Source organism: Odocoileus virginianus, chromosome 17 (genome assembly GCF_023699985.2).
Source record: "Odocoileus virginianus isolate 20LAN1187 ecotype Illinois chromosome 17, Ovbor_1.2, whole genome shotgun sequence".
NCBI lineage: Eukaryota > Metazoa > Chordata > Mammalia > Artiodactyla > Cervidae > Odocoileus > Odocoileus virginianus.
The window spans coordinates 25,508,283-25,532,221 of NC_069690.1; the positions used below are offsets into that span (position 1 = coordinate 25,508,283).

General features: G+C 55.3%; 4 protein-coding genes and 1 long non-coding RNA gene across 13 annotated transcripts; 3 read left to right on the forward strand and 2 right to left on the reverse strand.

Annotated features, from left to right (window-relative positions):
* Positions 1-122: 122 nt before the first annotated feature.
* BACC1 (BPTF associated chromatin complex component 1) lies at positions 123-2,932 on the forward strand. Of its 3 annotated transcripts, none has more exons than XM_020912874.2 (6): positions 123-247; positions 432-526; positions 1,163-1,264; positions 1,942-2,132; positions 2,359-2,463; positions 2,670-2,932. In XM_020912874.2, exons 1-6 carry the CDS (start codon positions 227-229, stop codon positions 2,732-2,734), a joined length of 579 nt encoding a protein of 192 aa, XP_020768533.1. In that variant the 5' UTR covers positions 123-226; the 3' UTR covers positions 2,735-2,932. The 3 variants fall into 3 exon arrangements, with proteins under 3 accessions (XP_020768533.1, XP_020768534.1, XP_020768536.1); XM_020912875.2 differs by having other exon boundaries at positions 2,674-2,932; XM_020912877.2 differs by lacking the exon at positions 1,163-1,264.
* LOC139039068 (uncharacterized) lies at positions 1,211-5,371 on the reverse strand. The gene is made up of 3 exons (XR_011492219.1): positions 4,792-5,371; positions 1,655-1,773; positions 1,211-1,398 (listed from the first exon to the last, which is right to left on the reverse strand). It is a non-coding gene; the product is annotated as an uncharacterized lncRNA (long non-coding RNA).
* Positions 5,372-8,632: 3,261 nt separating this feature from the next.
* Positions 8,633-14,943, forward strand: BCL6B (BCL6B transcription repressor). 3 transcript variants are annotated; one of them, XM_070478969.1, is made up of 9 exons: positions 8,633-8,745; positions 9,285-9,475; positions 9,713-9,934; positions 10,045-10,398; positions 10,660-10,784; positions 11,519-11,701; positions 11,782-11,912; positions 12,030-12,167; positions 12,727-12,874. In XM_070478969.1, the coding sequence occupies exons 2-9, from the start codon at positions 9,297-9,299 to the stop codon at positions 12,835-12,837; spliced, it is 1,443 nt and encodes a 480-aa protein (XP_070335070.1). In that variant the 5' UTR covers positions 8,633-8,745; positions 9,285-9,296; the 3' UTR covers positions 12,838-12,874. The 3 variants fall into 3 exon arrangements, with proteins under 3 accessions (XP_070335070.1, XP_020768708.1, XP_020768709.1); XM_020913049.2 differs by lacking the exon at positions 12,727-12,874 and adding an exon at positions 12,887-14,943 and having other exon boundaries at positions 8,637-8,745; XM_020913050.2 differs by lacking the exons at positions 11,519-11,701; positions 12,727-12,874 and adding an exon at positions 12,887-14,943 and having other exon boundaries at positions 8,637-8,745.
* Positions 14,944-15,573: 630 nt separating this feature from the next.
* On the forward strand, positions 15,574-20,669 carry SLC16A13 (solute carrier family 16 member 13). 2 transcript variants are annotated; one of them, XM_020913052.2, is made up of 4 exons: positions 15,574-17,796; positions 17,927-18,070; positions 18,712-19,449; positions 20,101-20,669. In XM_020913052.2, exons 1-4 carry the CDS (start codon positions 17,598-17,600, stop codon positions 20,298-20,300), a joined length of 1,281 nt encoding a protein of 426 aa, XP_020768711.1. In that variant the 5' UTR covers positions 15,574-17,597; the 3' UTR covers positions 20,301-20,669. The 2 variants fall into 2 exon arrangements, with proteins under 2 accessions (XP_020768711.1, XP_070335071.1); XM_070478970.1 differs by having other exon boundaries at positions 17,714-17,796; positions 17,910-18,070.
* Positions 20,670-21,245: 576 nt separating this feature from the next.
* On the reverse strand, positions 21,246-23,838 carry SLC16A11 (solute carrier family 16 member 11). Of its 4 annotated transcripts, none has more exons than XM_070478967.1 (5): positions 23,493-23,838; positions 23,007-23,214; positions 22,539-22,682; positions 21,607-22,374; positions 21,246-21,441 (listed from the first exon to the last, which is right to left on the reverse strand). In XM_070478967.1, the coding sequence occupies exons 1-5, from the start codon at positions 23,745-23,747 to the stop codon at positions 21,269-21,271; spliced, it is 1,548 nt and encodes a 515-aa protein (XP_070335068.1). In that variant the 5' UTR covers positions 23,748-23,838; the 3' UTR covers positions 21,246-21,268. The 4 variants fall into 4 exon arrangements, with proteins under 4 accessions (XP_070335068.1, XP_020768698.1, XP_020768699.1 ...); XM_020913039.2 differs by having other exon boundaries at positions 21,246-21,514; XM_020913040.2 differs by having other exon boundaries at positions 21,246-21,514; positions 23,498-23,578.
* Between the last annotated feature and the right edge of the window lie 101 nt (positions 23,839-23,939).

Here is a 23,939-nt window from a genome sequence, read left to right on the forward strand (position 1 = left end):
GGGCCGGAAGTGAGGCGGCGTCTTCCACTCTCCTTCCCGCGCGCCGAGGCGGCCTAAGTAACCGGGGCTGGTGAGGCGGTGAGCGCCCGAGCTGGAGCCAATCAGCTGCGGGAAGGGGCGGGACTTCCTGCGCGGGGACCGGAGGCGTTGCGCTGCCTGGCTCTTCGTGGTCCCGGCTCCGAGGTAGCGGCGGCGGCGGCGTCTCAGTGAGGAGGCGCGCGGGGCCATGACGTCAGCGTCCACAAAGGTTCGACCCTCTCGCGGACAGCGCTCCCTGGCGGCCACGGGAGGGCGGGCCCCCCAGTTGGCTCGCGGCTCTTCCGTCCCGGGCGGGGGGCGGGCGGGAGTCCAACCTGGGGTGGGGCTAGGGGCTCCGGGCGGGACGGCGCGGGGCTGTGCGCCGGCCCCCCGTAACGCTGCCCCGCCCCCAGGTCGGAGAGATCTTCTCCGCGGCGGGCGCCGCCTTCACGAAGCTCGGAGAGCTGACGATGCAGCTGCATCCCGTGGCCGACTCTTCCCCCGCGGGGTACGTGAGCCCGGGCTGGGGACCTGGACGCTGAATGCAGACGCTGGGACTCGATCACAGACACCAACACTCTCTAGGGCAGGGACAGATGTTAGTTTCCCTTCGTGCCTGGCACAGCGCAGAGTAGGTCATAATAAATGATTATTGAATGAATGAATGACAGATCAACCACAGACTGAGGCTCGTAATCCGGACTCATTTCACAGTTCTGTCCTGCTGCGCATTGGCAGAGCATAGACCACCACCACTACCCATTCACCCCAAATCATGTGGAATTCCGTCAGACTGCAACAGATTGTGTTTAGGGGTTCTGTTTGTAAGACACCCCCCCCTCCGCCCCGACACTTGTTGAATTGATTTCAGTGGGCTGTTTACAGCAGCTGTTTCACGTTGATGGGGGGAGCGGTTTTCTTCTAAGGTTGTTGCATTATCGTTTGGATGAGGGTCTTCAGGGTTCCCGCAGGGCCTTAAGAATTTTTTTGCTTTTTTTGTTTGTTTTTTAAAGAGGACCTCTTTATGGAAGGGGCCCCGGACATTGCAGGGAGGAGGCTGGTTGCTGTGGAATGCGTAGCCTGTGGGCTGGCTCCACACCCCTCCTCCTCCCACTTTCGCTATTCCCCTCTCCCCTTCTGACAGTGCCAAGTGGACGGAGACGGAGATAGAGATGCTGAGGGCTGCTGTGAAGCGATTTGGGGACGATCTTAATCACATCAGCTGTGTCATCAAGGAACGGACAGTGTGAGGGAGGGCTGGCTGGCAGAGAAAGGGCGGTGGGCAGCTTTCTTCCTCTCTACCCATTTGTTTCATCTTCCTCAAACTCCCTTCCAGCTCAACATCTTTCCTACTCTGTTAGCAACAGAGTCCCTCGAGAACTGAAAGAATAAAAGAATTGTCACAATTGGTCAGAAGTTACTAAAATGCTGTGGTCATCAGGACCTTACATGAATTTAATTTTAGGTTGCCTAGTAGTTTAAGATACCCAACAGTTGAATTTGCTAATAGGAATTCCCTGGTTATTTATACAGATCTTTTGAACACTCCTGTGGTGTTTCCAGGGATATGATCCTGAACTAGTCGATCAGGATCTGTTAATAAGTTTCAATCTACCTGTAGGTCACCCAGGCTTACCTGGTAGCCTTCCACATCCATACATCTCTCCCACAAGAGAATTAGAGGGTGGGCCTTTCCCACTCCTCAGTTGAGGGACTCCACTCTTCACGCTCCATTTGCCTTCATTGGCTGCAAAGCTTCCAGGAAAACAAGAACACTAGCAGAGGTCGTTGAGGCCCTCACCTGGATTCCTATGAAGGAGCTCCCCAGTGTTCCTTCAGAGTGGCCCATCTCCCCTTCCCCCACCCCCATTCCCTCAGCCTTTCTTATGACTCCCTCCCTAACTTGCTCTCTCGTCTCTTTAGGGCTCAGATAAAGGCCACCGTGAAACGAAAGGTATATGAAGACTCTGGTATCCCCCTTCCAGCCGATTCACCCAAGAAAGGGCCCAAGAAGGTGGCATCTGGTGTATTGTCACCTCCTCCAACTGCTCCTCCACCAAGCAGCTCCAGTGTCCCCGAGGCCGGGGGTCCCCCCATAAAGAAACAGAAGGCTGGTGAGGGCTGTGGAGTTGCTGCCTGGGGATTAGATGTCCCATCCGAGGTTCAGTGAGAGAGTTGGGCTTTGGTCAGAGGACAGATCTCTTTTCCTATCCCAGTGAAGGTTCCAGAAACTGGCTGGGGTGGGGAAGGGAGGGAAGGAAAGGTTGAAACTTTGGGAAGTGGGTGGGGTGGGGGGAGAACCATCGGGAACCTAGAACCTAGCTTGTGCCCCACTCCCAGATGTGACACTCAGTGCTCTGAACGACTCGGACGCCAACAGTGACCTGGTGGATATTGAGGGGCTAGGAGAAACTCCTCCAGCCAAGAAACTCAACTTCGACCAGGGTAGGAGTCCTCTTCCTCCCATGACAGCTGAAGGGATGGGGGATGGTGGGGAGGTTCTCAGCAGGAGCCCCCTCCCATGAACTGGGGAAGAGAAAGTTCCCTGCTATGCATGCAGGGTCAGGTCTATAAGGAGCTAGGTGCTCTGGGTAGGCGGGAGTCGTACTTAGGACTAGCTCCATCTCGGCCCATTTTACTTCCTGTTCCAGACAGCCTGACCCTGGATTCTGGCCTTCTCTTGACCTCCGCTGATCCTCCTCTGCTCTCATGCTGAGTCTTCCACCTCTGACCCCTCTCACTGTTCACCCTGGACCTGTGGATCGCTTGGGACTCTGAGCAAGGCGACAGGGTGGAAAGGCTGCCAGGGGCAGCCCACCTTGGTGTTCCTGTATGAGCATCTGCACCCCAACCCCTGAGTCCCCCCCAACTGATGGACGTTTTTATACAGAAAACAATAAAGATCTCCCTCTCAGCCTGGTGCTTTCTGCCTGACATTACTAGAGTACAGGGGACACTCTCTGCTTAGCTCCCGGGGCTTAGCCCCTCCTCGGCAGCTCTCACCACCCTGCCTGGAGCAGCACAGCCAATATTGGCAGGCTCTCTTCCCAGTGCCAATATTTCTGTGCTGCTAGAGCCAGGGGAGCTGGGCGTGGGCAACAAAGACTCCAGTTTGCTCTGTGGAGGCAGCATGTACTCCGGGGTCTCTGGCAGCCAGTACTCCTGAGACTGCCTTGGGGACTTCAGAGGGGCAGCTTCCAGGGCTTTCACACCTCCCATTCCCCGCCCTACCCCACCCCACCTCCCACCTCACCAGAAGGCCCCAGATGTTTTCTGTGTCGCTTCTCCAGGGTGGCCTCCCGGGCCAAGCCTCAGCGGTGCCTCCCCCACCCTCGCTCTAACACCACAGTGTGGTTTGGACGTGGCCACAGTGCCGTACAAACCACAGTGTGCTGCTGGGGCGGGAGCAGGACTGGGGTGGGTTGAGAGAAAGGGAGCACAAGACAGTGCTGTGAAGACCCCCCACCACCAAGGGTGGGGAGATAGAGAAGGCTGAAAGGCAAACATGGCCCCAAGAAGGGTTGGGGAAAACAAGAAACTCGAGCTAGGAGCTGAGCAGGCAACTGAAGGGAGAGGGGCCTATGGGGTGAGCTTACAGTGTAGTAAGACTGGAACCATCTTCCCTATAGGAACTCTGCTCAAGGGATCCCTAGTTTGGGGGGGGGTGGGATCTGAGGAAATAGGGAATGACTGTGGGGGACCAACAGACTGCCTCTCGACTCAGCAAGGGCAGGGACCTAAGGCTTCCTGTATCCGTTCCTCCCCTCCCTGGGTCAGAACCCAAGAGAAAGCAAGGAAAGACAGAAGGCCAAGGACAGCAGTGTTGGGAGTTGGCAGTCCAGAGGTGGTGGGGCCGGAACATGGTGGGGAGAGGGGGGCCGGAAGTCGCCCTGGGCCCTGGGCCTGCCACAAGATGGAGGCCAAAGGCAGGAAATGGAGGCCAGGGGGAAAGGGGAGCAGCAGGGCCCAGGAAGAGCGCCTTCTGGACCTGGGGGCCAGGTATTCAACCCCCAGGACTGTCCCCACTCCTCATGGCCCCCCAGGACCCAAGTCCCACCCCCCGCAACAACCCCTACCAGCCTATTCACCAGGCCCAGGAAGGCGGGCCCACCCCAGAAAGCCACGTTTAAGCTGACAAACATGCCTCTCCCCACCCCCACCCTAGGCCTTCCCTCAGCCTTTTTCTCCTGTCCAGGACTTGATTTTTAAAAAACACCCCCCAGAAAGCAAAATCCAAGGGCCAAAATCCCTTCCGCAAATCAAAATAATATCCTCTCAAACCCAAAAGTTACCCTCCCTTTACCACCCCCGCTTCCGACACACCCCCCAAAACTCTTAGCAATCAAAAAGATCTAAGATGGTGGTGTAAGCAGTCTTTTTAGGCCCCGGGGGATGCCAGACCCCCTCAGACGAGACCCCTATCTGTCCCACATCAAATCCTGCCAAGGCTTCCTGCTCCTCACACGCCCCTCCATAACCCCAAAACTGAACAGCTGCCCCCAGCTCCCATCCTCGGCACAGCCTTTGTGGGGATGGATGAAACAGAAATCAAACACTATACTAACGGCTGGGGATGTTGGGGGGCCCTCTGGTCTCAGTCTTTGGTTTCTATCTGGGGGACTGCAGTTTCGGGGTGTAAGAGAAAGCCTCTTCAATTATCCCCCCAATTTCAAGACTGACAAAGCCCAACCCCACCCCAGCACGCACCTCCAAACCTCCCCCCCAACCGCCACGTCTCTCCTGAAAACAGGGGACACTTTCCTCCCCACTTACCTCAGCTACTCTCCCCTGAGATCCTGGTCCCCTATTTTGAAGGGAACAAAATTTGGGGTGCATCCCTCACATTTGGGGTGCAGGAGAAAGGAGCCGCCCCAGTCGCATCGCTGGCCTCCTTCCTCTCGGCTGGCTCAGGGAGTGGGGAGTGCCCTAGGGAGGGGGGACCCCCACAAGAGAGCACAGGAGGGGGTTCCTCCACTTCCAGTCAGAATTGGGGACACCCCCCCCCAAACCCGTCCCAGCCCATCCGTCTCCAACTCGGCGGGAGAGGCAGCTGCAGTGCCCCAGTCAGATTCCCCCAACACTACATTCCTCACCCCATCTAGAGGGGTCCCGGGGGCCCCAAAAAATCCCAAAAAAATCTAGGATGTTGGCAGGACGGTCCTGGACTAGCTCCCCAAATTTGGGGTCCTCAGATCCCCCCGTTTTTTCAGGAAAATTCCGTCTTTCACCTGCCTCCCGCCAGCCCTGCTCTGTCCCGATGCCAATTTTGGAAGTCACTCCCTCCTTCCTCCTCCCGTCTCTCCAGGCCCCCCCGCTCGGGGGCTAGGGTCCAGGACACCTGGCTTCCAGGCCGGGGGAGGGGGGCACTCCTCGAAGGGCTAGGGGCCAGGAGGTCAAGCTCATAGCCCCAGTCTTAGGGAAGCAGGAAAGCCCGATCCTCCCTTCCCCTCCCCCCTGGCTGGTCTCCGTGGTGGTTTAGGAAAGCCTGGAGGATTGGAATCTGCCATTGCTGTTGCACAGGCAGTTTTTTTTCCTTGGGTTGGGGGGGTGGGCGGTGGGAGGGAGAGACGGGAGGAGAGCCGAAGAGAGCAGGGACCAGGGTGTGCAGAGCTGGCCTGGCTTACCCCCCAGCCCCTGCTGCCGTGGGGAACCCCCCCCATCTCACCCACACTCCCAGTCCTCTGTCTGCTTTCTGTTTGGGGCTCTCATCCTAGAAAATCAGGGTACAAGATTCACCTCCTTGTACCTCATCACCACCTCTCCTTGCCACAATTTCAACAGCACTGCCCTAGTCAGGAGTATCCACCTGACCACAAGATACCCCACTTCCCCCCACCTTCCCCTAAGTCAAGGTGTGCACCCTTAATAAATTGGGGTTCAGAATCTGAAACTACCTTTTTTCCCTCAGATCTATCCAGGCCACATAAAAATAAGAAGAGATACACTCCCTTTCCAAATTTCTTCCTTCAAATCTTGGGCATATTTGGAGGTTCAATAAAGAGACTTCTAGAGTCTAGGGTGAGAGGGAGCTAAAAGCAAAGGATATCCCAAACCATTATCATAGTCCAAATTAAGTGAACCCTAAAATCAATCTCACATCATGATCCACCACTCAGCTTCAACAAATGCACCAAAGAGTGGCAAAATACCCCAAAATAAGGACACCCCAAAACTTTAGTCTCCTACCCTCAGCCCTCACCTTGTTTTTTCTCCTGGAAAAAGCCTCCTGGCTCTCATGCATACACAGAAATATCACCCTCCTCAAAGTAAGCTTGCACAACATTCAAATATAAAGCCTTGCTCCCTGGCATGGACCCACAATCACAGAAGGCCTTCAAATTTGCTCCCAGGTTCCTATTATGTTCCACCTCAAGCTAATAAAAACCCAAAATTGAATTTCATGTCCCCCCAAATATAATCTGAACCTCAAAACTTATCTGGTACCCCCATCAGACTGTACCCTAAAACCACCATGATTACTCTACTTGAAATCAGATAGGCCACAAACACCAATGACTATGAATCCCCTAAACCAAATTTTCATCCATCTCCGAAGAACACGTCGCTGACTGTGGGTGTCAGAATCCCCAGAACTAATGTAGCTTCAAATCAGCTCCATGAAAGTGTTAGTCACTCAGTCGTGCCCAACTCTTTGCAATCCCATGGACTGAAGCCCACCAGGCTCCTCTGTCTATGGGATTTTCCAGCCAAGGATGCTGGAGTGGGTTGCTATTTCCTTCTCCATGGGATCTTTCCGACCCAGGGATTGAACCCAGTTCTCCTGCATTGCAGGCAGATTCTTTACCAACTGAGCCACCGGGAAGCCCAGTGTAGCTTCAAAATCAGCTCCGTACCTCAGACTTACTACTGGCCCTCAACCCTGAATGCAGCCTTCAGGGCCCAGAATGATTAGAGTAACTCAACACCCCACAATTGACAGATAGACCAGATAACATAAAAGTAACTCCGCCCTGATACCAAAGGAGCCACAGGTCTAACTCCCACCTCCAACTGGGCAGAGACCAAAGTAACCCTCATTTGCAGAATCCACCATACCAACTCCAATCCCTAGTTCCCCATTCCCAATGTCTCAGCAGTTCTTTCCTGCACTCCCAAAAAAGACATCCTCAGTTCTGAAGAGGAGGGCCCCAGGTCTCTATATGCAGCCTCACGGATTATGGCCAGTCATGGCTACTCTGGGCAACGGTAAGACATTCCTGAGCCCAAATGCAAGTCCTGCTTGGCAGCTAGACTCAGCTCTGGCCCCCGTTCTCCAAATGAACCTCGTCTCCCCAAACAAAATACGAGGGTGTGACCCGTGCCTATGTCCCAGCTGAGGGACTTAAATTGGGGTTATCAGCCCCTTCTGCCCTCTCTCCCTTCTGTTACCCTGAGGCCCTCCCTTTCCTCTTCTGTCTGTTCAGTGCATCTAACTTTTATATTAATGTTCACTAAAAAATTCACCTCTAAATACAGATAATAGCATCTAGGTTAATAAGAAAGAAACCCTGGGCTCCCAGGGCTCAGACCCCCCCTCTTTGTCCCACTCATTTCCCTGGTTCCCAAAGCCCGCGGATTTCTCACCCCAGGAAGGAATCCCAGGTTCAGAGGGAAGTCCCTTCTTGTCGCCTAACTCTCCCTCCCTCCGCCCAACCCTAGTCCCCTGGACAAAGTAAATGCGAGCAAAGACGGGGAGAATGACCACCCAGACCTAATCGATCCTGCGCCCCCGGCTGAATGGACCCCCAGCCGAGTGGAGACGAAGGGCGCTGCGAGGCTAGTGCTCTTCCGCCCCCTCGTGGAAGGAGCCGAACATTGCCGAGCTTCGCCTGCTTGCCGCGCTGGACCGCGGCGTCCCGCCAGCCTCTAAGCGTCGCCGACGGGCGGGTGCTCGAAGCCCTAAAGAGCTGGGACTGGGGGAGGGCGAACGGGCTTTGGGCGGGAATCTGCCTCTCTGGATCCCTAAAAGGATTCAAAAGAGCATCGGGAGCGAAAAGTTCGGACCCTAGGTCTCTTGAGCGTCTCTCGGCCGCCACCCGGGGCTTTCCCCACCTCCTCGAGGGGAAGCAGCTGGCGGAGCCGTCCGGTCGCAGGACAATGGAAGGAAACGAACTAGAAATCATATCCGCCCCCTCCCTAACGCGCCCGGTCAGAGCCCCTCTTTTGCAGGCCCCGCTAGAGAAGCCTGTTGAATGACCACACCCTCCCTGTCTGAGACCCCACGGAAGCCCACTGTCTCCTCCCCAAACCGGCTGTTTCTTTGGGCGCCCCTCAATCTCCCTTAATACCGTACATTGCCGGGGCGGCGGGTTGCTGTATTCACTCCCCTGTAACAGGCTCCTTTCTAAAACCAGCACATCAATTTTCGCTGTCCCGAGTCCCCCGACGACCCAGGTCACCCAACGACTTAGTCACCCATGTTTCCCATCTCAATATTCCCAACCTCCTCCCCAATACCAATGTTCCACCCTCGGTTCCACTTTCAGTGGCCCAAGACCCCTTACGTTACGACCACCCAAGCGTTTCCGAGGTCCCGCCCTGGAGCCGGAGACCCCGCCCCGGGTTCGCCATCTGGAGAGCGAGGGAGGAAGGAAGGATACAGACCCAGGCGTTCACCCCACCTCCACCCCCGCCCCCGACATCCCGGCCAGATAAAGGAGCCGAGGCCAAGAGGGGAGAGAGACCCCGCCCCCCTTGAGAAGAAGCTGAAGCCCCTGCAGGACGGGGGTAAGAACCAGGGACTGAGGGAGGCAGACTCCTGGGTCCCTTAAGAGGGTTGGGGCTTGTTGATGGTAGGAAGACCGAGGCCCAGAAATTGGGCTAAACTAGGGATCCAGGACTAGAGAGTGGAATTTCGTGGTTCGGGGAAGGGAGCTTCGATTGGGATATGGAGGGATGAGGACCACAGGTCGTCTGGGGTCTCCAGGCAGGATCGTACACTTGAGACCAGGCGCGCGGTGAGGCAGAGGGGAAATGGGGATACTGGAAGGGCATTGGGAGTCTAAGTAAAGGCGCTGTGGACTGGATTCCCAACGCTTGCCATCGACGCATTGGTGTGGGAAACTTCAACTCGCTCCAAGCGCTGTTAGAGGAGGAAATCGGGCGATACTGAGGTTGAGGGCTGACAGAACGAGATGAATTAAGTAAAACTGCGTGAGCCGGGGCCGGCGGCATTCCCCTGCACCTCAGGAGGAAGAGGCAAACTGCGGAAGGGAAGGCGTCTTGGGACGACAAGGATCCCTGAGTCCTGTCCTTGGCACCCGCAGGCCTCCGTCGCTATGGGTTCCACTGCTACTCCGGAGGGAGCGCTGGGCTACGTCCGCGAGTTTACTCGCCACTCCTCCGACGTGCTCGGCAACCTAAATGAGCTGCGCCTGCGCGGGATCCTCACTGACGTCACGCTGCTGGTTGGCGGGCAACCCCTTCGAGCTCACAAGGCAGTTCTTATTGCCTGCAGGTTCGAGGGGTGGCTCATGGAGTGGGGTGGGACCAAATGGGAAAGGGGCGGAGCTATAAGGTCTTTGGGAGGACCCGGAAGCCAAGCCTTCCACAAACAGGAGGCGGAGCCACAGGGAATTGAGGGCGGGGTGAGAGTCAGGGAGGCGGGGCTTTCTATAGGGGCGGGGCTTTCGACAGGGTCGAGTCCCACCTTGGTTCCCCAGCCCCTAACCCGACCTGTCTTCCCTCTCTCCAGTGGCTTCTTCTATTCAATTTTCCGAGGCCGTGCAGGGGTGGGGGTAGACATGCTCTCCCTGCCTGGGGGCCCCGAAGCCGGAGGCTTCGCTCCGCTTCTGGACTTCATGTACACTTCGCGCCTACGCCTCTCTCCGGCCACCGCCCCAGCAGTCCTCGCGGCCGCCACCTACTTGCAGATGGAGCATGTGGTCCAAGCATGCCACCGCTTCATCCAGGCCAGGTGAGGGAGCCCCAACTTGGTGTTCCTCGTGGGTGAAATGGCATCCCAGGTATCAAGGGCAGAGGCCAAGATTAGGGAATAGCACTAATGTCCATCACACTTTTTCTCAGCTGTGAACCTCTGGGCATATCTCTGAGGCCCCTGGAGTCAGAACCCCCCACGCCGCCAACGGCCCCTCCGCCAGGCAGTCCCAGGCGTTCGGAAGGGCACCCTGACCCACCTACTGAGTCTCGCAGCTGCAGTCAAGGGCCCCCCAGTCCACACAGCCCAGACCCCAAGGCCTGCAACTGGAAAAAATACAAGTTCATCGTACTGAACTCTCAGGCCTCCCAAGCAGGGAGCCTGGCGGGGGAGAGGAGTTCTGGTCAACTTTGCTCCCAGGCCCGGCTCCCCAGTGGAGACGAAGCTTCCAGCAGCAGCAGCAGCAGCAGTGAAGAAGGACCCATTTCCAGTCCCCAGAGCAGGTACAGAAACTGGAAACCACCCCACCCCACCCCAACCCCAGAATTTGTAGCAGTAGCCTCAGCTCAAGAGGCACAACCATTGGGCCTGGGTGATCAATAACAGGAAATGAAGGAGTGGGCTTCACCTTAGGGAGCTGGCCAGAGGCCAGGCTTACTTGGTGAGGTGAGCCCTTGGCAATACAACTGGATAGGGCACATTGGTCAATACCCCACCATATGATGTCTTCCTAACCATTTTGCTGGGGCTTGACATCTGCCTAGGCTTTCTCCAACTGCTGCCACTGTACAGTTCAAATGTGGGACTCCAGTCAATACCCCCCATCAGCTCACACCCCAGGCTCCAGAGACCACTGGGTCACCTTCTGGGAGGGCTCAGCCACCACCAGGTAAGAGCCTCTCCTTCCACCCACTTGGCTTTTCTCCTGTGGCTACTGAAGGCCAGTTGGGGCCAAAAGACCTCAGGGAAGGCCTAGTCCATTTTCAAATTAGAATCACCTAGAGAGCTTTGTAAAACCCCGTTGCCCAGGTCACACCCCATAGATCAGAATGTCTGCAAGTGGAAGCCAGGCATCAGTATTTTTTTAAAGCTTCCAAGGAGCAGCAGTGTTTGGGAACTTCTGGCGTGTTCCCATCCAGGGCTGAGTGGTCAGCCCAGGGCTGGCAAAGCCTCTCTGGCAAGCTGTCATCCAGGGTGGTGCAAGAGAGAAGAGAGGGGGGACTTCCCTGGTGGTCCAGTGGCTAGAACTTCATGCTCCCAATGCAGAGGGCCTGGGTTCAATCCCTGGTCAAAGAACTAGATCCCACATGCCTCCACTAAGACTGATGCAGCCAAAGAAATAAATATTTTAAAATTAAAAAAGAGAGTGAGAGAGAAAGAAACAAACTTCCACCCATAAGTAGGGGCCTCCACCTCCTACCACCACTATTGGATTGATTAGCAGAATACTCTCAAATTATACAGACATAGAGACAGATCCTGGCTTGTCCTCTCAAATAACCATGTGACCCAGAGCAGGTCAAATGAGCCTCAGCAGCCTTAACAGTAAATTGTGGGGGCGGGGTGGAAACAAAACAAAACCTGCCACCCTGTGGTCTGAGAATTCACTGCTATTGTTGTCAGGACTCAACCCCTCCCCAGGAGGTGAATTTTTCAGCTGCCAGAACTGTGAGGCTGTGGCTGGGTGCTCATCGGGGCTGGACCCCGTGGCTTCTGGGGATGAGGACAAGCCCTACAAGTGTCAGCTCTGCCGGTCTGCCTTCCGCTATAAGGGCAACCTGGCCAGTCACCGCACGGTGCACACAGGTAGGGGAGGAGCAGGGAGAAGACCCTGGCCTTGGTGCCCCCTGCTATTCTTCTTGACCTCCCTTCCTCTCCGCCTCCAGGGGAAAAGCCCTACCACTGCTCCATCTGCGGAGCCCGCTTTAACCGGCCGGCTAACCTGAAAACGCATAGCCGCATCCATTCGGGAGAGAAGCCCTATAAGTGCGAGACGTGCGGCTCGCGCTTTGTACAGGTACGGAGTCAGTTTCAGAGCCTGATCGCAGGCAAATTTGCGAGAAGGCGAGGTGGGCCGAATGGGGAGGGTTCCGTCCCTCCCAGGGGCGCGGCCTGAGATTCCCCCCTTTCCCAGGTAGCGCATCTGCGCGCGCACGTGCTGATCCACACCGGGGAGAAGCCCTATCCTTGCCCCACCTGCGGGACTCGCTTTCGCCACCTACAGACCCTCAAGAGTCACGTTCGCATCCATACCGGAGAGAAGCCTTACCACGTGAGTACCCGACCTGGCCTAGCCCTGTTGCTAAGTCGCTTCAGTCATGTCCAACTCTGTGCGACCCCATAGACGGCAGCCCACCAGGCTCCGCCATCCCTGGGATTCTCCAGACAAGAACACTGGAGTGGGTCTAGCCCAAAGTCTTGGAATTACCTCCTGTTTACCAACGGGCGGGGCTCTTAAAGGAGCGGGCCTGGAGGCCTTTAGATCGAGGCTAGGTGGGCGGTGTCCTTGTGAGAAAGGGGTGGGGCCGGAGGTAGGGGTGGCAGTCCTGGATGGGGCGCAGTCCTCCTGGAGAGCAGGTGACAGGTGGAAAAACGCTTTCCTGAAGGGGGGCCTCCTAGGCCTTCCCCCAAGGATTTGGGAGGGTGTGGGGACTCAAGTGAAAAGTGAAATCGCTCAGTCGTGTCCTACTCTTTGCGACTCCGTGGGCTGTAGGCCACCAGGCTCTTCGTCCGTGCGATTTCCCAGGCAAGAATACTGGAGTGGGTTGCCATTTCCTTCTCCAGGGGATCTTCCCGACCCAGGGATCGAACCCGTGTCTCCCGCATTGCAGGCAGACGCCTTAACCTCTGAGCCACCAGAGGTTAAAACCACCTCTGAGCTATATCCCCAAGAGCTTCTCTCAGGTGGAGTGCTAGGCGGTTCTCCCTCGCTCAGCATTTAAAAGGTGGTCGTGAGTGGGGAAGAGACCTGACCCGGCTGTCATCCTACAGTGCGACCCCTGCGGTCTGCATTTCCGGCACAAGAGTCAACTTCGGCTACATCTGCGCCAGAAACACGGAGCTGCTACCAACACCAAAGTGCACTACCACATTCTAGGGGGACCTTAGCCGAGTGCCGCCCCGGCCCCACTCCCTTCCCGGAAGACGGAAAGCTGCGGCTCACGCCTGGGTTCGCTGCCAGGCTTGGGCGTGGGGGTGTGCGAGGCCCCTGGATATCAGCGACGGCCACCACCTTTAATTTCTCACTGCGGGGAGCAGGGGTGGGAAATACTGGCTTGATCTGCCTGTTTTGCTGGTCAAAACCTCTTCCCCGCAATCGACATTGTTTCTGAGCAGAGAACAAGCTAGGAGCTGGAGGAGCAGAGAGACTGGAAGCCTGATTTCCTTAAGGAATCAGGCCTCCACCTGCAGCCCCCATCTCATTTATCTGTAAATATAATTTATTGAGGCTTCTGGGTGGCACCAGGGCCTTCATACTATTGCATTTCCCATGTCCCTGTTCTACAAGTGTGATCAAAAGTGACCTGAAACTCGGAATGTGAGGTCACAGCTCTGCTGGCAGAGATTAGCACTTGGCTGCCTCCTTTGGCTTGAGTGTTTTATATTATAATTGTCTTAACTTTTATCTTTAGAATTGTTCTTTTCCCACTTGCTTGTTGGTTTGTTTAAAATGGAGAAAAGGGTTCCCTGTGCCCTGCCCCTTCAATTCTAGGTCTGGAACCTTTATTTGTTCTAGGGCAGCTCTGGGAACATGTGGGTTTGTGGAATTGGGTCAGGAACCCTCTCTAATATTCTGAATATTGTAGGTTTTCTAGCAGGCTAGCACTGGATATAGATTTTTTCTGTTCTTCAAGGAACCTATGATGAAGTGGAGGTAATATATACCTCCTGGAGGCAGTTGGTGTGGGGCCTTTGTCAGTCCTGGAAGTTGGGGGATGACTTGAGAGGCTTTCTCTTAGGCCTCTGACTGTCCTATTAGTCTGGTCACCTAGGTTTGGCTCCATGGTAATTTTGGTTATCTGATAGAACTCACCCAGGAGCTTGAGTTGAGCCCACAATTCTCCCACTAGGGCCTGTTCTCAGCACGAAGTTGATCCCTCCATGCAGGAGAGATCTGCAATTCCATATCAGAAATGATGCAATCTTTTCTGAGTCTGCCCAGTCTCTAAGAATGCTATGACCTAGGGGAGAATTATCTTGAGTAAAGACTATGACCCTTCCTTTACTGCAGAGCCATCTGGGTTAGAATGTTCCTTGGGGGTTCTACATGAGATGAACCTCTTCTTCCTTTAGTAGGTATTTGGACATCTTCTGGCAAGTGTCCAGATTTCAGAAATTTCTTTGCCTCTAGAAGTCACAGGTGCTTGGTAACTTTCTTACCTTAGAAAAGCTGAGTCTGTGACCTGGTCTTTCCGTCACTACATTCCTGTCTGGAACCAGTGAAAGCACTAGAACCTTCCACAGGGAGAGAAAAGGGGCTGAGTTCCATTATGGATTTGCTGTAGTTGGGATTATGATCGAGATTAGTGTTGGGATTAAAGATTTAAAAGACTGACTGATGGACCATCTAGTTAACCAAGTATCCCGTAGGATTAAGAGGCTGTTTGAGGGACACAGTCTCTGGTGTAGGCCAAGTAGGTAGAAAGTTAGAAATGGGTTGCCTCTTAACTGTGTGGAGCGTCTGGAATGTTAGATGATACTCTGAAGTATTACAGTCCTGCCCCTGTTGCTCTGGGGCCTGTTGGTTTAGGGACATGGGGTAGAAGGTAAGAAGCACTTTGAATTTGTGGGATGGAGCTTCCGCAAGACAGGTCAGTCCTAGTGGCTGTCACTTGGGGACTGGCTAGAAAGCTACTTTTTCCCTCTTTCCCTCTTAACCTCAGTGCAGAATTGAAGGAGGGAGGGAAAGCAGAGGAAAGAGTTGAGAAGAAACTACATATATATATATATTTTAAGGAGATTGGATGGGCAGGTGGATAGTGCCAAGGGGTGGAGATGTTAGATCGTGCAAGATCAGAATCATGGAATAAAGAAGCCTCTCTGTGCTGCCTGTTGTGTCCTAGGTTCTTGCCTGTGGCGATCTGGGGACTGGGGAAAGAGGGTTCTTCCTCATGGATACCATCTTGGATTCTGTGCCCATCCCACTGTCGCATCCATTTTAAGTAGCCCTTGTTCTCCTCTTCCCTGCCCTTGCCTTCCGGCTCATTGTGTAGGAACCAGTGACTTCATGAAGTCTCTCCGGAGCCACCTGCATCCTGCTGCTCTGAAGTCACTTCCTGCCTGAGGTGTGGAGGCAGCAGGGAGAAACCAGGAAGCCACAAATAATACCAAGATGCTGGGGGATGCATCTGTGCAGGGGAACTTAATGCTTGGGACACCCCCTGCCACCACGGAAAATGGATAGGACTTGGGTCCCCTAAGGACAACAGGTGTTAGAGGGGGCAGTGAGACCATGTGGTTAGAGCCAGTGTGCCAGCACTACCCTCCCCCAGCAGTGATGTCTTGGAATCCATCCAGTGCCTAGTACTCAGTTCTCTTCCACCCTTTCTCTTGTCCTATGTGTCTTGGATGCACAGCTTTGTTCTGCCCAGAGGGTGAAGGGTCACTAATTCTGATAAATTACCTCCCTCTTGGACTTAAATTCCTCATCTGTGAAATAAGTCCATTAACATGGAAGGAATAATTTCCTTCCAACATTTATAGTTTGTGGTTGTGTGTGTCAGTCTTTTAAAACCCATGACATGGGTTAGATGTTTTTTAAGCACAAAACAAACTAAACTAAAACCTCCCTTCCCCTCCCTCTATGGCTTATCCCCTGTTTAAAATAAGACCAGCTAATATTACTTATCTCCTGCTTCATGTACATGCTAAGTCACTTCAATCATGTCTGACTCTTTGTGACCCTATAGACTATAACCCACCAGACTCCTCTGTCCACAGGAGAGATTCTGGGATTCTCCAGGGAAGAATACTGGAGTAGACTGCCATGCCCTCCTCCAGGGGATCTTCCTGACCCTGAGATCTAACCCACATCTCTTACATCTCCTGCACTGGCAGGCAGGTTCTTTACCATTAACACCACCTGGGAAGCCCAAGGCATTTTAGTGTATAGATTTTCTAACTCAACCCCCTGACAACCTAAAAGTAGGAACTATTATTAGCCTCAGTTTACAAGTAGGGAAACCAACTGAGAGATTCAGTATCTTGGCCAAGTTAATAAGTGATGAAGCCAGGACTGGAACTACAATTTGATTCTATAGACTGTGCTCTTAACTATTATGTTATATAGCCACACCAACTTCTACATCTTTGATATAGTCCCTTCTGGCCAAAGTTCTGACTCCACTTACAAAAAAAAAACAGAGAGAGAGAGAAAGAAAGAAAAAAACTTCTTGGGTATGACTATTTTTATTTCCCACATATAAAAAAGTATAAGGCTCAATATGCTTTTTAAAATTACACAGCCGCCCTCCCCACCCCAGCCCCACTTGTCTGACCCCTTGAGCTCAGATTTCAAGGTCAGTGTTTTAAGGAGCTTGAAGCCAAATTATTAGTGCTACATAAGGTTGGAAGAACTGGGTACTGGTTGGGAAGGAAGGGCTGATTGCACCAGTGGTCATGGCTTGTCTCTTTATCTACCCCATCATGGGATCGAAAAATGTGGTTAGGAAGTGGTTGTTAACCAGAGGGCAGAGGGAAAGTTTCCAGCCCCACTGAAGACGGGTGCTGGTGGGGCTCTGAGTGAGTTCACAGATGCACTTCCTCTGCCCAGTTATTTTTGGTTTCTGTGACCTGTAGGTTTCCTGTTAGTGGGAACAGAAGGGACAGGAACAAGTTCCCATTACAGAAATATATACCAGGAATCGAACAGCCCATTCTCCTCTTTCCTTGGCCTCTGAACCCTCTCCAGGATCCAGGCATCTAGATTTAACCTTATCTCATAATCGCTCTACGCCCCCCACCCCCGCTCCCGCCCCGCGTTTCAACTCCTGGACCCTTCATTAAATATGTTTTCCTCTCCTGAACCAGTTTATCCACCACCAACCCTCACGGACTCCTTATGTGCGCATCTCTATGCAGAAGTCCGGTTAAATTAGCCCGCTAGGTGGACAGGAGACCGAAGCTGCAGCAGGGCACGCTCCTGGGTCACGTGGGGCCCAACTATTTGGCCTCCGAAAGCCCCTCTTCACGCGTGCGCCCCATTCATTGCCCAGTACAGGACAGGTTCTAAACTCCGCCCCGTCCCTCTGGCTCCGCCCCCTGCTGAGGAGTTCCGCGTCCTTATTGGTGAGCTTCGACGCAGACCCTGGCTGCCAGGTGCTAACACTTTCAATGAGAAGATAGATAACCCACCTGGAGACGGGTGCACCTCAGGGGTGGGGCCCAGTTCAGCCACCTCCCCGGTCTGTCCCGCCCAGGCCTCGACTCCAGACTTGAAGCCGGCGGAGCCACGCCCCCCGGCGCTGAACGTGGGGGCCAGCGCGGGCCTAGTCTCCCCATTATAATCGCCCCCACTAGCGGAGAGCGCAGGCGTCTCACGCAGCCTCTGCAGCTTTCAAGACCTCGTTGGTACTTTCCTCTCTGCCACCTCGCCTCTCCGGCGCGGCCCCAAGGTGTCCGGCTGGGTGGGTGGGCGGGCAGAGGTGGAACGATCCGCTCCGCTCCCGAAGGGGCTTAAAGAGGCAACCCTGGTACCACCAAGATGGCATATAGGGCCGAGCCCCCCGACGGGGGCTGGGGATGGATGGTGGTGCTCTCAGCGTTCTTCCAGTCGGCGCTGGTGTTCGGGGTGCTCCGTTCCTTCGGCGTCTTCTTTGTGGAATTTGTGGCGGCGTTTGAAGAACCGGCCGCACGAGTCTCCTGGATTGCCTCCATAGGAATCGCGGTGCAGCAGTTCGGAAGTGAGTGCTACGCCTGGGTCCCTCGACCCTCGGAAGGGAGTGGGGGATGGGGGGACAGTAAAAGGCATGGGGAGGGGGAGCGGTGCTGGAGAAGGACGCCTGAGATCTCGCAGAACTTTCTCTTCTCCAGGCCCAGTGGGCAGTGCGCTGAGCACGAAGTTCGGTCCCAGGCCTGTTGTGATGACAGGGGGTATCCTGGCTGCGCTGGGGATGCTACTCGCCTCCTTTGCTACCTCCTTGACCCACCTGTACCTGAGTATTGGGTTGCTCTCAGGTGAGACCCTGAGCAGGGCTGGTGAGTCAAAACCTGAGTCTTTTTGGCCTCAGGACTTGTTACTTTCTCCCTGCTCCTTCCGAAAGACTTAAGGGAAACTCAGAAAGTGTTTTGGCTAGCACCTCTGCCCTGAAGGGAATTCTTAACAGAGGTAACTAAAGTGATAAACAGGTTAGGGGAAATTGGGAAATCAAAGATGCAAGGCAAGGACTATTGGAACTGGAAGGTAAAAGGAATAATTACTGTAAAGTTGTGTAAGATACTGTGGCTGTGAAATAAACATTTCTATTTTACATCCTATTTACAGATGCGGAAAGTCTTTAAAGCTTATGCAATTTGGCAAAGGAAGTTCACACAGCCAGCAACGGTAGAGCCCAGGTCTAACTCCAAAGTTCTGTGGTAGTGACCATACAAACATTGTCTCTAAGCTTCCAGAGTCTGCTAAGTTGTATGACCTCCATTTTGCAGATGAGATTGAGGTCAGGAGGTTGAGGTACACAAGGTCATACAGCTGGAAAGTATTGAGCCAGGGGTGTGATTTAGGCCTGTGCTCCATTCTGTTGCTGGGCAGTGTTGAGTTCTTTAGTTCTGAGTTTCTTAAGGGGTCCTCAACTCAACCCCCATTTTTTCCTTTTTGACAGGATCTGGCTGGGCCTTGACCTTCACTCCAACCCTGGCCTGCCTCTCTCGTTACTTCTCTCGCCGGCGATCCCTGGCCACCGGGCTGGCCCTGACGGGCGTGGGCCTCTCCTCCTTTGCTTTTGCCCCTCTCTTCCAATGGCTGCTCAACCACTATGCCTGGCGGGGGGCCCTACTTCTGGTGTCTGCCCTCTCCCTTCACTTGGTGGCCTGTGGTGCTCTTCTCCGTCCACTCTCCCTGGCTGAGGACCCTGTCGTGGGTGGCCCTGGGGCCCAAATCACCTCTCTCCTGCGTCACGGCCCCTTCCTCCGTTACACCGTTGCCCTCACCCTGATCAACACTGGTTACTTCATTCCTTACGTGCACCTGGTGGCCCATCTTCGGGACCTGGGTTGGGACCCACTGCCCGCTGCTTTCCTCCTCTCGGTGGCGGCTATTTCTGACCTCGTGGGGCGTGTGGCTTCTGGGTGGCTAGGCGATGCTGTCCCAGGGCCTGTGGCAAGACTCCTGATGCTCTGGACCACCCTGACTGGGGTGATACTGGCCCTGTACCCTGTGGCTGAGGCACCCACTGGCTTGGTAGCCCTGACTGTGGCCTATGGCTTCACATCAGGGGCCCTGACCCCAGTGGCCTTCTCCGTGCTGCCTGAACTGGTGGGGACTGGAAAGATATACTGTGGCCTGGGACTGGTACAGATGGTAGAAAGCATCGGGGGGCTGCTGGGGGCTCCTCTGTCAGGTAAGGGGAATAGGATTTCCAGGTAGGCCAGGGCTACTGTGTTTTACCGGGGGTGGGGGGTGGGGGGGTGGGAGGGGAATTGACATAGTGTATGTTAATACTGCCCTCTGCCATGGTAGACACACAGCCGATATGGTCAGTGATAGCAGCCTTGAAACAGGTCCAGGGGAAAGAAACTGGGGCTGTGGAAAGATTAAGAGGACCTCTGATGCACCGTTGGCAGTGTACCTACAGCTGGGGTTTTCAGAGGACTCTGCCAGACATAGCATACTGGGCCCCAGGCCAGGGGTCTGAGCCATCTGGCCAAAGTTCCCCATGCTTCAGAAGCCAGAACCTTCAGACTCTTAATGTTTTCCTCTAACTATTAACTGAAGGCATGGAAGGGAAAGAAAGGTACAGGTGTGGCTGACTCGATCTGTATCCCCAAATCTGGGGATGCCCTAAACTGGCTAGTTTTTGAAGGCAGGAAGGAGGTTGAAGTGACATTTTGAAGCCCCTTGGGAAGCCAGAGTTCTCAAACTCACCCAGTCTGAACTCTTCCAAGATGATGGGTTAAGGATCATTTTCATCCCTCCACCCCAAAATGTGTCAGAGCCATCAGTCCCAGGAAACAGATCACCCATGTGTATTCTTTTTCTCTCTTGAACCTAGGCTACCTCCGGGATGTGACAGGCAACTACACAGCTTCTTTTGTGGTAGCTGGGACCTTCCTTCTGGCAGGAAGTGGAGTTCTCATCACTTTGCCCCACTTCTTCTGCTTCTCAGCTCCTACCTCCAGGCCCCAGGACCATGTAACAGAGGCACTGGATACCAAAGTCCCCCTGCCTGAGGAGGGGCTGGGAGAGGATTGAACTCCAAGAAGGGGCAGACAGACCCACAAAACAAGCGGTTTTCTGCCCCATCTTGGCACCCACAGAACCACAATGCCTTAAGCATCCTGATCTGCCCCCCTCCCCACCCTGCCCCTCAGAGCAGGCCTGGGGCTCCTGCAATGTGTGTGCCAACCCTTTGTATTTTCTCGAGGATTCTTGTCTCTTGTTTGCTCCCACAACCTTTTCAGAAGGATCCAGTTCAGCCTGCTCCACTGAGCTGTGAACCAACTGTGGAAAATCAAAGGCCAAGATACCTATCATAGTTTTTTTTACATGTGATCTCTAGTGTTGCCCTCCTTGGAAAAGATCTGTCTTTGGGATAAAACTGAATAAGAAAACTGGACAAAATTCAGAAACTCAGAAAGTGCTTGGGCCCATAAGCCTGAGTGGGCTGAATGGGGTCACACCAGGGAATGGAGGGGAGGTATCCAGGACCTCTGGTGACCCAAAGCATTTAACCCTGGACTCTGCTCTCTGGACCACAGTTCCTCCCACTTGCCCACTGACCTCCCTCTTTCCTACTCTCCCCTGTAAATTAGAAATTAAGAAAATGGTGTGAGATGTGGGAGAGGGGTGCTAGTTTGGAAAGGAGAGATATAGCTAAGAGTGATGAAGTCTGGGATGCTTGTATTTTCCTCAGGCCAGTAAAGGGGGACTGAAATGCAGAAAGACTTCTCTGGGAGATGAGGACGGGGCAGCTAGCACTCATGAGCACCCCCCTCCCCCCAACAAACCTTAAGCAGACAGACAGTTCCTCAAAGGTTTCCTGTTATAATGGCAAGCAGTTGGGCATAGAGAAATGGACTGACAGGACAAACACCCTTCTCACCTGCCATGGCTTGGGGGGATCCTGTTCCCATCAACCAGCTTTTCTGGATATCTTAAGCAGAATGTTTGCAGCATAGATTGCCAAACAATTGGAGCTTGCAGGAAAAGCAGATAAGTCTTTATTGGGGGAGGGGCTCAACAAGTGGTGTCCAGAGTGGAGTGAGGGTGTCCCGGGGAGAGCAGGGCAACCTGAGGTACCGGGAGCAGCTCCCCCATCTCAGGGGGTGGAGTGCCTGGACGTGAAGCCGGACGGCAGGAGGGCAGCGACTTGGGCAGCCCCAAATAGATGAAGCTGCCAGAGAGGACGAAAGAGCCGCACGTGAGGAAGGAGGCGGTGAAGTCTCCAGTCTCATCCCTTAGGAAGCCTGAGAGGAGACAAAGGAACTTAGAGGCCTGGGTCCCCAGATGCAGGTGGGGGGTGGGGGTGGCGAGCGGATCTGCTTGCTCTGGGCCTTACCTGACAGGGGAGGGCCTAGAAGCCCCCCGAGGCTCAGCAGCAGCATCACCAGCCCGGTGGCCTGTACCACATTTCCGATGCCCACCAGCTCCGGGAGCACACAGAAAACCAACGGGGCGTAACTTCCGGCGCTCAGGCCGTAGGCCCCAGCCGCGGCCAGCAGGGGGCCCCCCCAGCCGTCCTCGTTCCCCACCACCGGCACCAATCCCACCGCCAGCAGCCCAAGGCCTGTCAGAGCCCCGAATATCGTCAGCAACCGCGGGAGGGGCACCCAACCCTGGTCCGCCAGCCAACCGCAGAGGAGCCGAGCGCCGATATCCCCCATCGCAGCCGCCGCCACCACTAGCGCCGCCCCATACCCGCCCAGGCCTCGATCTAAAGCGTGAGGAGCCAGGTGCACGTAGGGGATGAAGTAACCGACCCCCACTAAGGCCGTGCCGAGTGTCAAAACTAGGAAGGCCCGGCGTCTGAAGAGACCGAGGCCGAGGGCAGCTAGAGGGCTTCGGGGTGGGGCCAGGGGGTCGCCAGGAAGAGCAAGGGGTCGTAGCAGGGCGCCACAGGGGGTGAGGTGGAGGGTGACGGCTCCGAGGAGGAGCAGGGCGCCCCGCCAGCCGAAATTATCAAGGAGGAGCTGTAAAGCGGGCGCCAGGAGCAGCGAGGAGGCCCCGTTGCCCGTGAGTGCCAGCCCCACGGCCAAGACTCGACGGCGGGAGAAGTAACGGGAGACGGTCCCCAGGGCAGGGGCGAACACCAGGGCCCAGCCGGAGCCTGTGAATGGATAGGACCGGGTAAAGAGAGAAACCAGGGATGCCAGGCCCTGCCATCCCAGCTCTGTTTCTCGCAGGAGGCCCCCGCCCTCTTGGCTTCCGTACCCGACAGGCTCCTAGCTCCACCATCACCCCCTTAAGAACCCGGGTATCCCTCTCCCTCACCAGCAAGGACGCCCAGGCCAAGGTAGAGGTGCAGCAGACTGTGGGCGAAAGCCGAGAAGACGAAGCCGAGCGATGTGAGGACGCCCCCAACCATCACGACGGGGCGCGCCCCCCAGCGGGTGCTCAGGGCACTGCCCACTGGGCCTGGAAGGGGGCGGAGTCAAGGGAAGACACGCCCCCCTGGGCCCCCAAACTCGCTCCAATACTTCTCATTGGCTGTTTTCCTGGCCTAAACTTCTCCCCCGCCTTATAGCAACACCACCATCACCACCCCACCCCGCTTCATCTCAAGACCTACTCAGTTTTAGAACTTAGAATTCTAAATTCGACCTAGCTCTGAAGGTCGAACTCTAAAGGTCGATTTTTCTAAGGTTGTTTGGTAACCAGTCAGGTGTGTCCCCTACCACTGCTCTCACGGTAACTCCCCGGACCCCAGTTCCTGCCTTCCACCTCGGGGCCCCTCCTTACTGGCTGCCTGCTGCACTGCCAGGGCCAGGGCGCTGACCCACGCCGTCTCCTGAGCGTTTCGGTCAAAATACTCCGCGAAGTCAGGGAAGGCGAGGCCCAGGGAGCGTAACACCCCGTAGGAGAGCCCATTCACCGCGAACCCTGCGGCCACCACCACCCAGCCCCAGCCCCCGTCCAGGGGTCCGGTTGGCTTGGGGGTCATCGCCTCCTGGGGAAAGCGGAACATCTATCAGAGAAGTCGCCACATCTGTGTCTTGTTTAGGGACCTGAGGGTACCTGGGATCCAGCCCTGAGCACGAGAGGACGGAGGCGGGGGTTGTGTGTGTGTGTGTGTGTGTGTGTGTGTGCGCGCGGGGGTGGGGGGGTGGGGGGGTGATGTTCGGGCCTTGGGCTAGAACTCCAGGTTCGCGCAGTACAAGAGCGGGATAACAGCCAGATCCCCCATTTCTGAGACTCCCCCTCCCACACACTCCAGGTTCCCCTTACCCGACCTCTCCGGCGATCCGGGGGAGGGGCAGGGCGAAGAATGGCTCGGCCCGGTTTTCTCCCCGCTTCCCCGGAGGGCGGGGCCTTAGAGAGGAGCAAGTGCAGAGATGGAGCCCCACTTGGACAGGCTCTCAAGGTAAACAGAGAGCGCCACAGGGAGCCTGAGCCACCTGGGGCGCGGGGGGTGCCGAGGGCGGGAGCGAGCTGAGACAGCCAATCCACCGAGCCGAGTCCCACGGGGATTGAATTATCCATTTACACCCCCAATCCCGAGGAAGGGAGGGGCGAAGAATGAACACCTCCCCGCCCATGCCCACGCACCTGCCGCTGGCTGCGTACCCGGGAGATGCATGGATTGCAATCGCCAGCCTCCCCAACGTTGGTAGGCAACGCACGGGGTGGTTGCGTGGTCCCACAGGAGTGGGACCCATGGGGGTGGTCCTCCCA

What these genes read in the sequence shown, in the direction of transcription:
- SLC16A11 (XM_020913039.2), bottom strand. Translation starts at nt 23,747, where the DNA reads ATGGATAATTCAATCCCCGTGGGACTCGGCTCGGTGGATTGGCTGTCT. An exon ending in GGCAGTGCAGCAGGCAGCCA is followed by an intron (nt 22,683 to 23,006) that starts GTAAGGAGGGGC and finishes GCCCCCTTCCAG; the next exon opens with GCCCAGTGGGCAGTGCCCTG. An exon ending in TCTAGGCCCTCCCCTGTCAG is followed by an intron (nt 21,515 to 21,606) that starts GTAAGGCCCAGA and finishes GTCTCCTCTCAG; the next exon opens with GCTTCCTAAGGGATGAGACT.
- BACC1 (XM_020912874.2), top strand. Translation starts at nt 227, where the DNA reads ATGACGTCAGCGTCCACAAAG. An exon ending in GTCATCAAGGAACGGACAGT is followed by an intron (nt 1,265 to 1,941) that starts GTGAGGGAGGGC and finishes TCGTCTCTTTAG; the next exon opens with GGCTCAGATAAAGGCCACCG. An exon ending in CATAAAGAAACAGAAGGCTG is followed by an intron (nt 2,133 to 2,358) that starts GTGAGGGCTGTG and finishes CCCCACTCCCAG; the next exon opens with ATGTGACACTCAGTGCTCTG.
- SLC16A13 (XM_020913052.2), top strand. Translation starts at nt 17,598, where the DNA reads ATGGCATATAGGGCCGAGCCCCCCGACGGGGGCTGGGGATGGATGGTG. An exon ending in GAGTATTGGGTTGCTCTCAG is followed by an intron (nt 18,071 to 18,711) that starts GTGAGACCCTGA and finishes CCTTTTTGACAG; the next exon opens with GATCTGGCTGGGCCTTGACC. An exon ending in GCTGGGGGCTCCTCTGTCAG is followed by an intron (nt 19,450 to 20,100) that starts GTAAGGGGAATA and finishes TCTTGAACCTAG; the next exon opens with GCTACCTCCGGGATGTGACA.
- BCL6B (XM_020913049.2), top strand. Translation starts at nt 9,297, where the DNA reads ATGGGTTCCACTGCTACTCCGGAGGGAGCGCTGGGCTACGTCCGCGAG. An exon ending in GCGGCTCGCGCTTTGTACAG is followed by an intron (nt 11,913 to 12,029) that starts GTACGGAGTCAG and finishes CCCCTTTCCCAG; the next exon opens with GTAGCGCATCTGCGCGCGCA. An exon ending in CCGGAGAGAAGCCTTACCAC is followed by an intron (nt 12,168 to 12,886) that starts GTGAGTACCCGA and finishes GTCATCCTACAG; the next exon opens with TGCGACCCCTGCGGTCTGCA.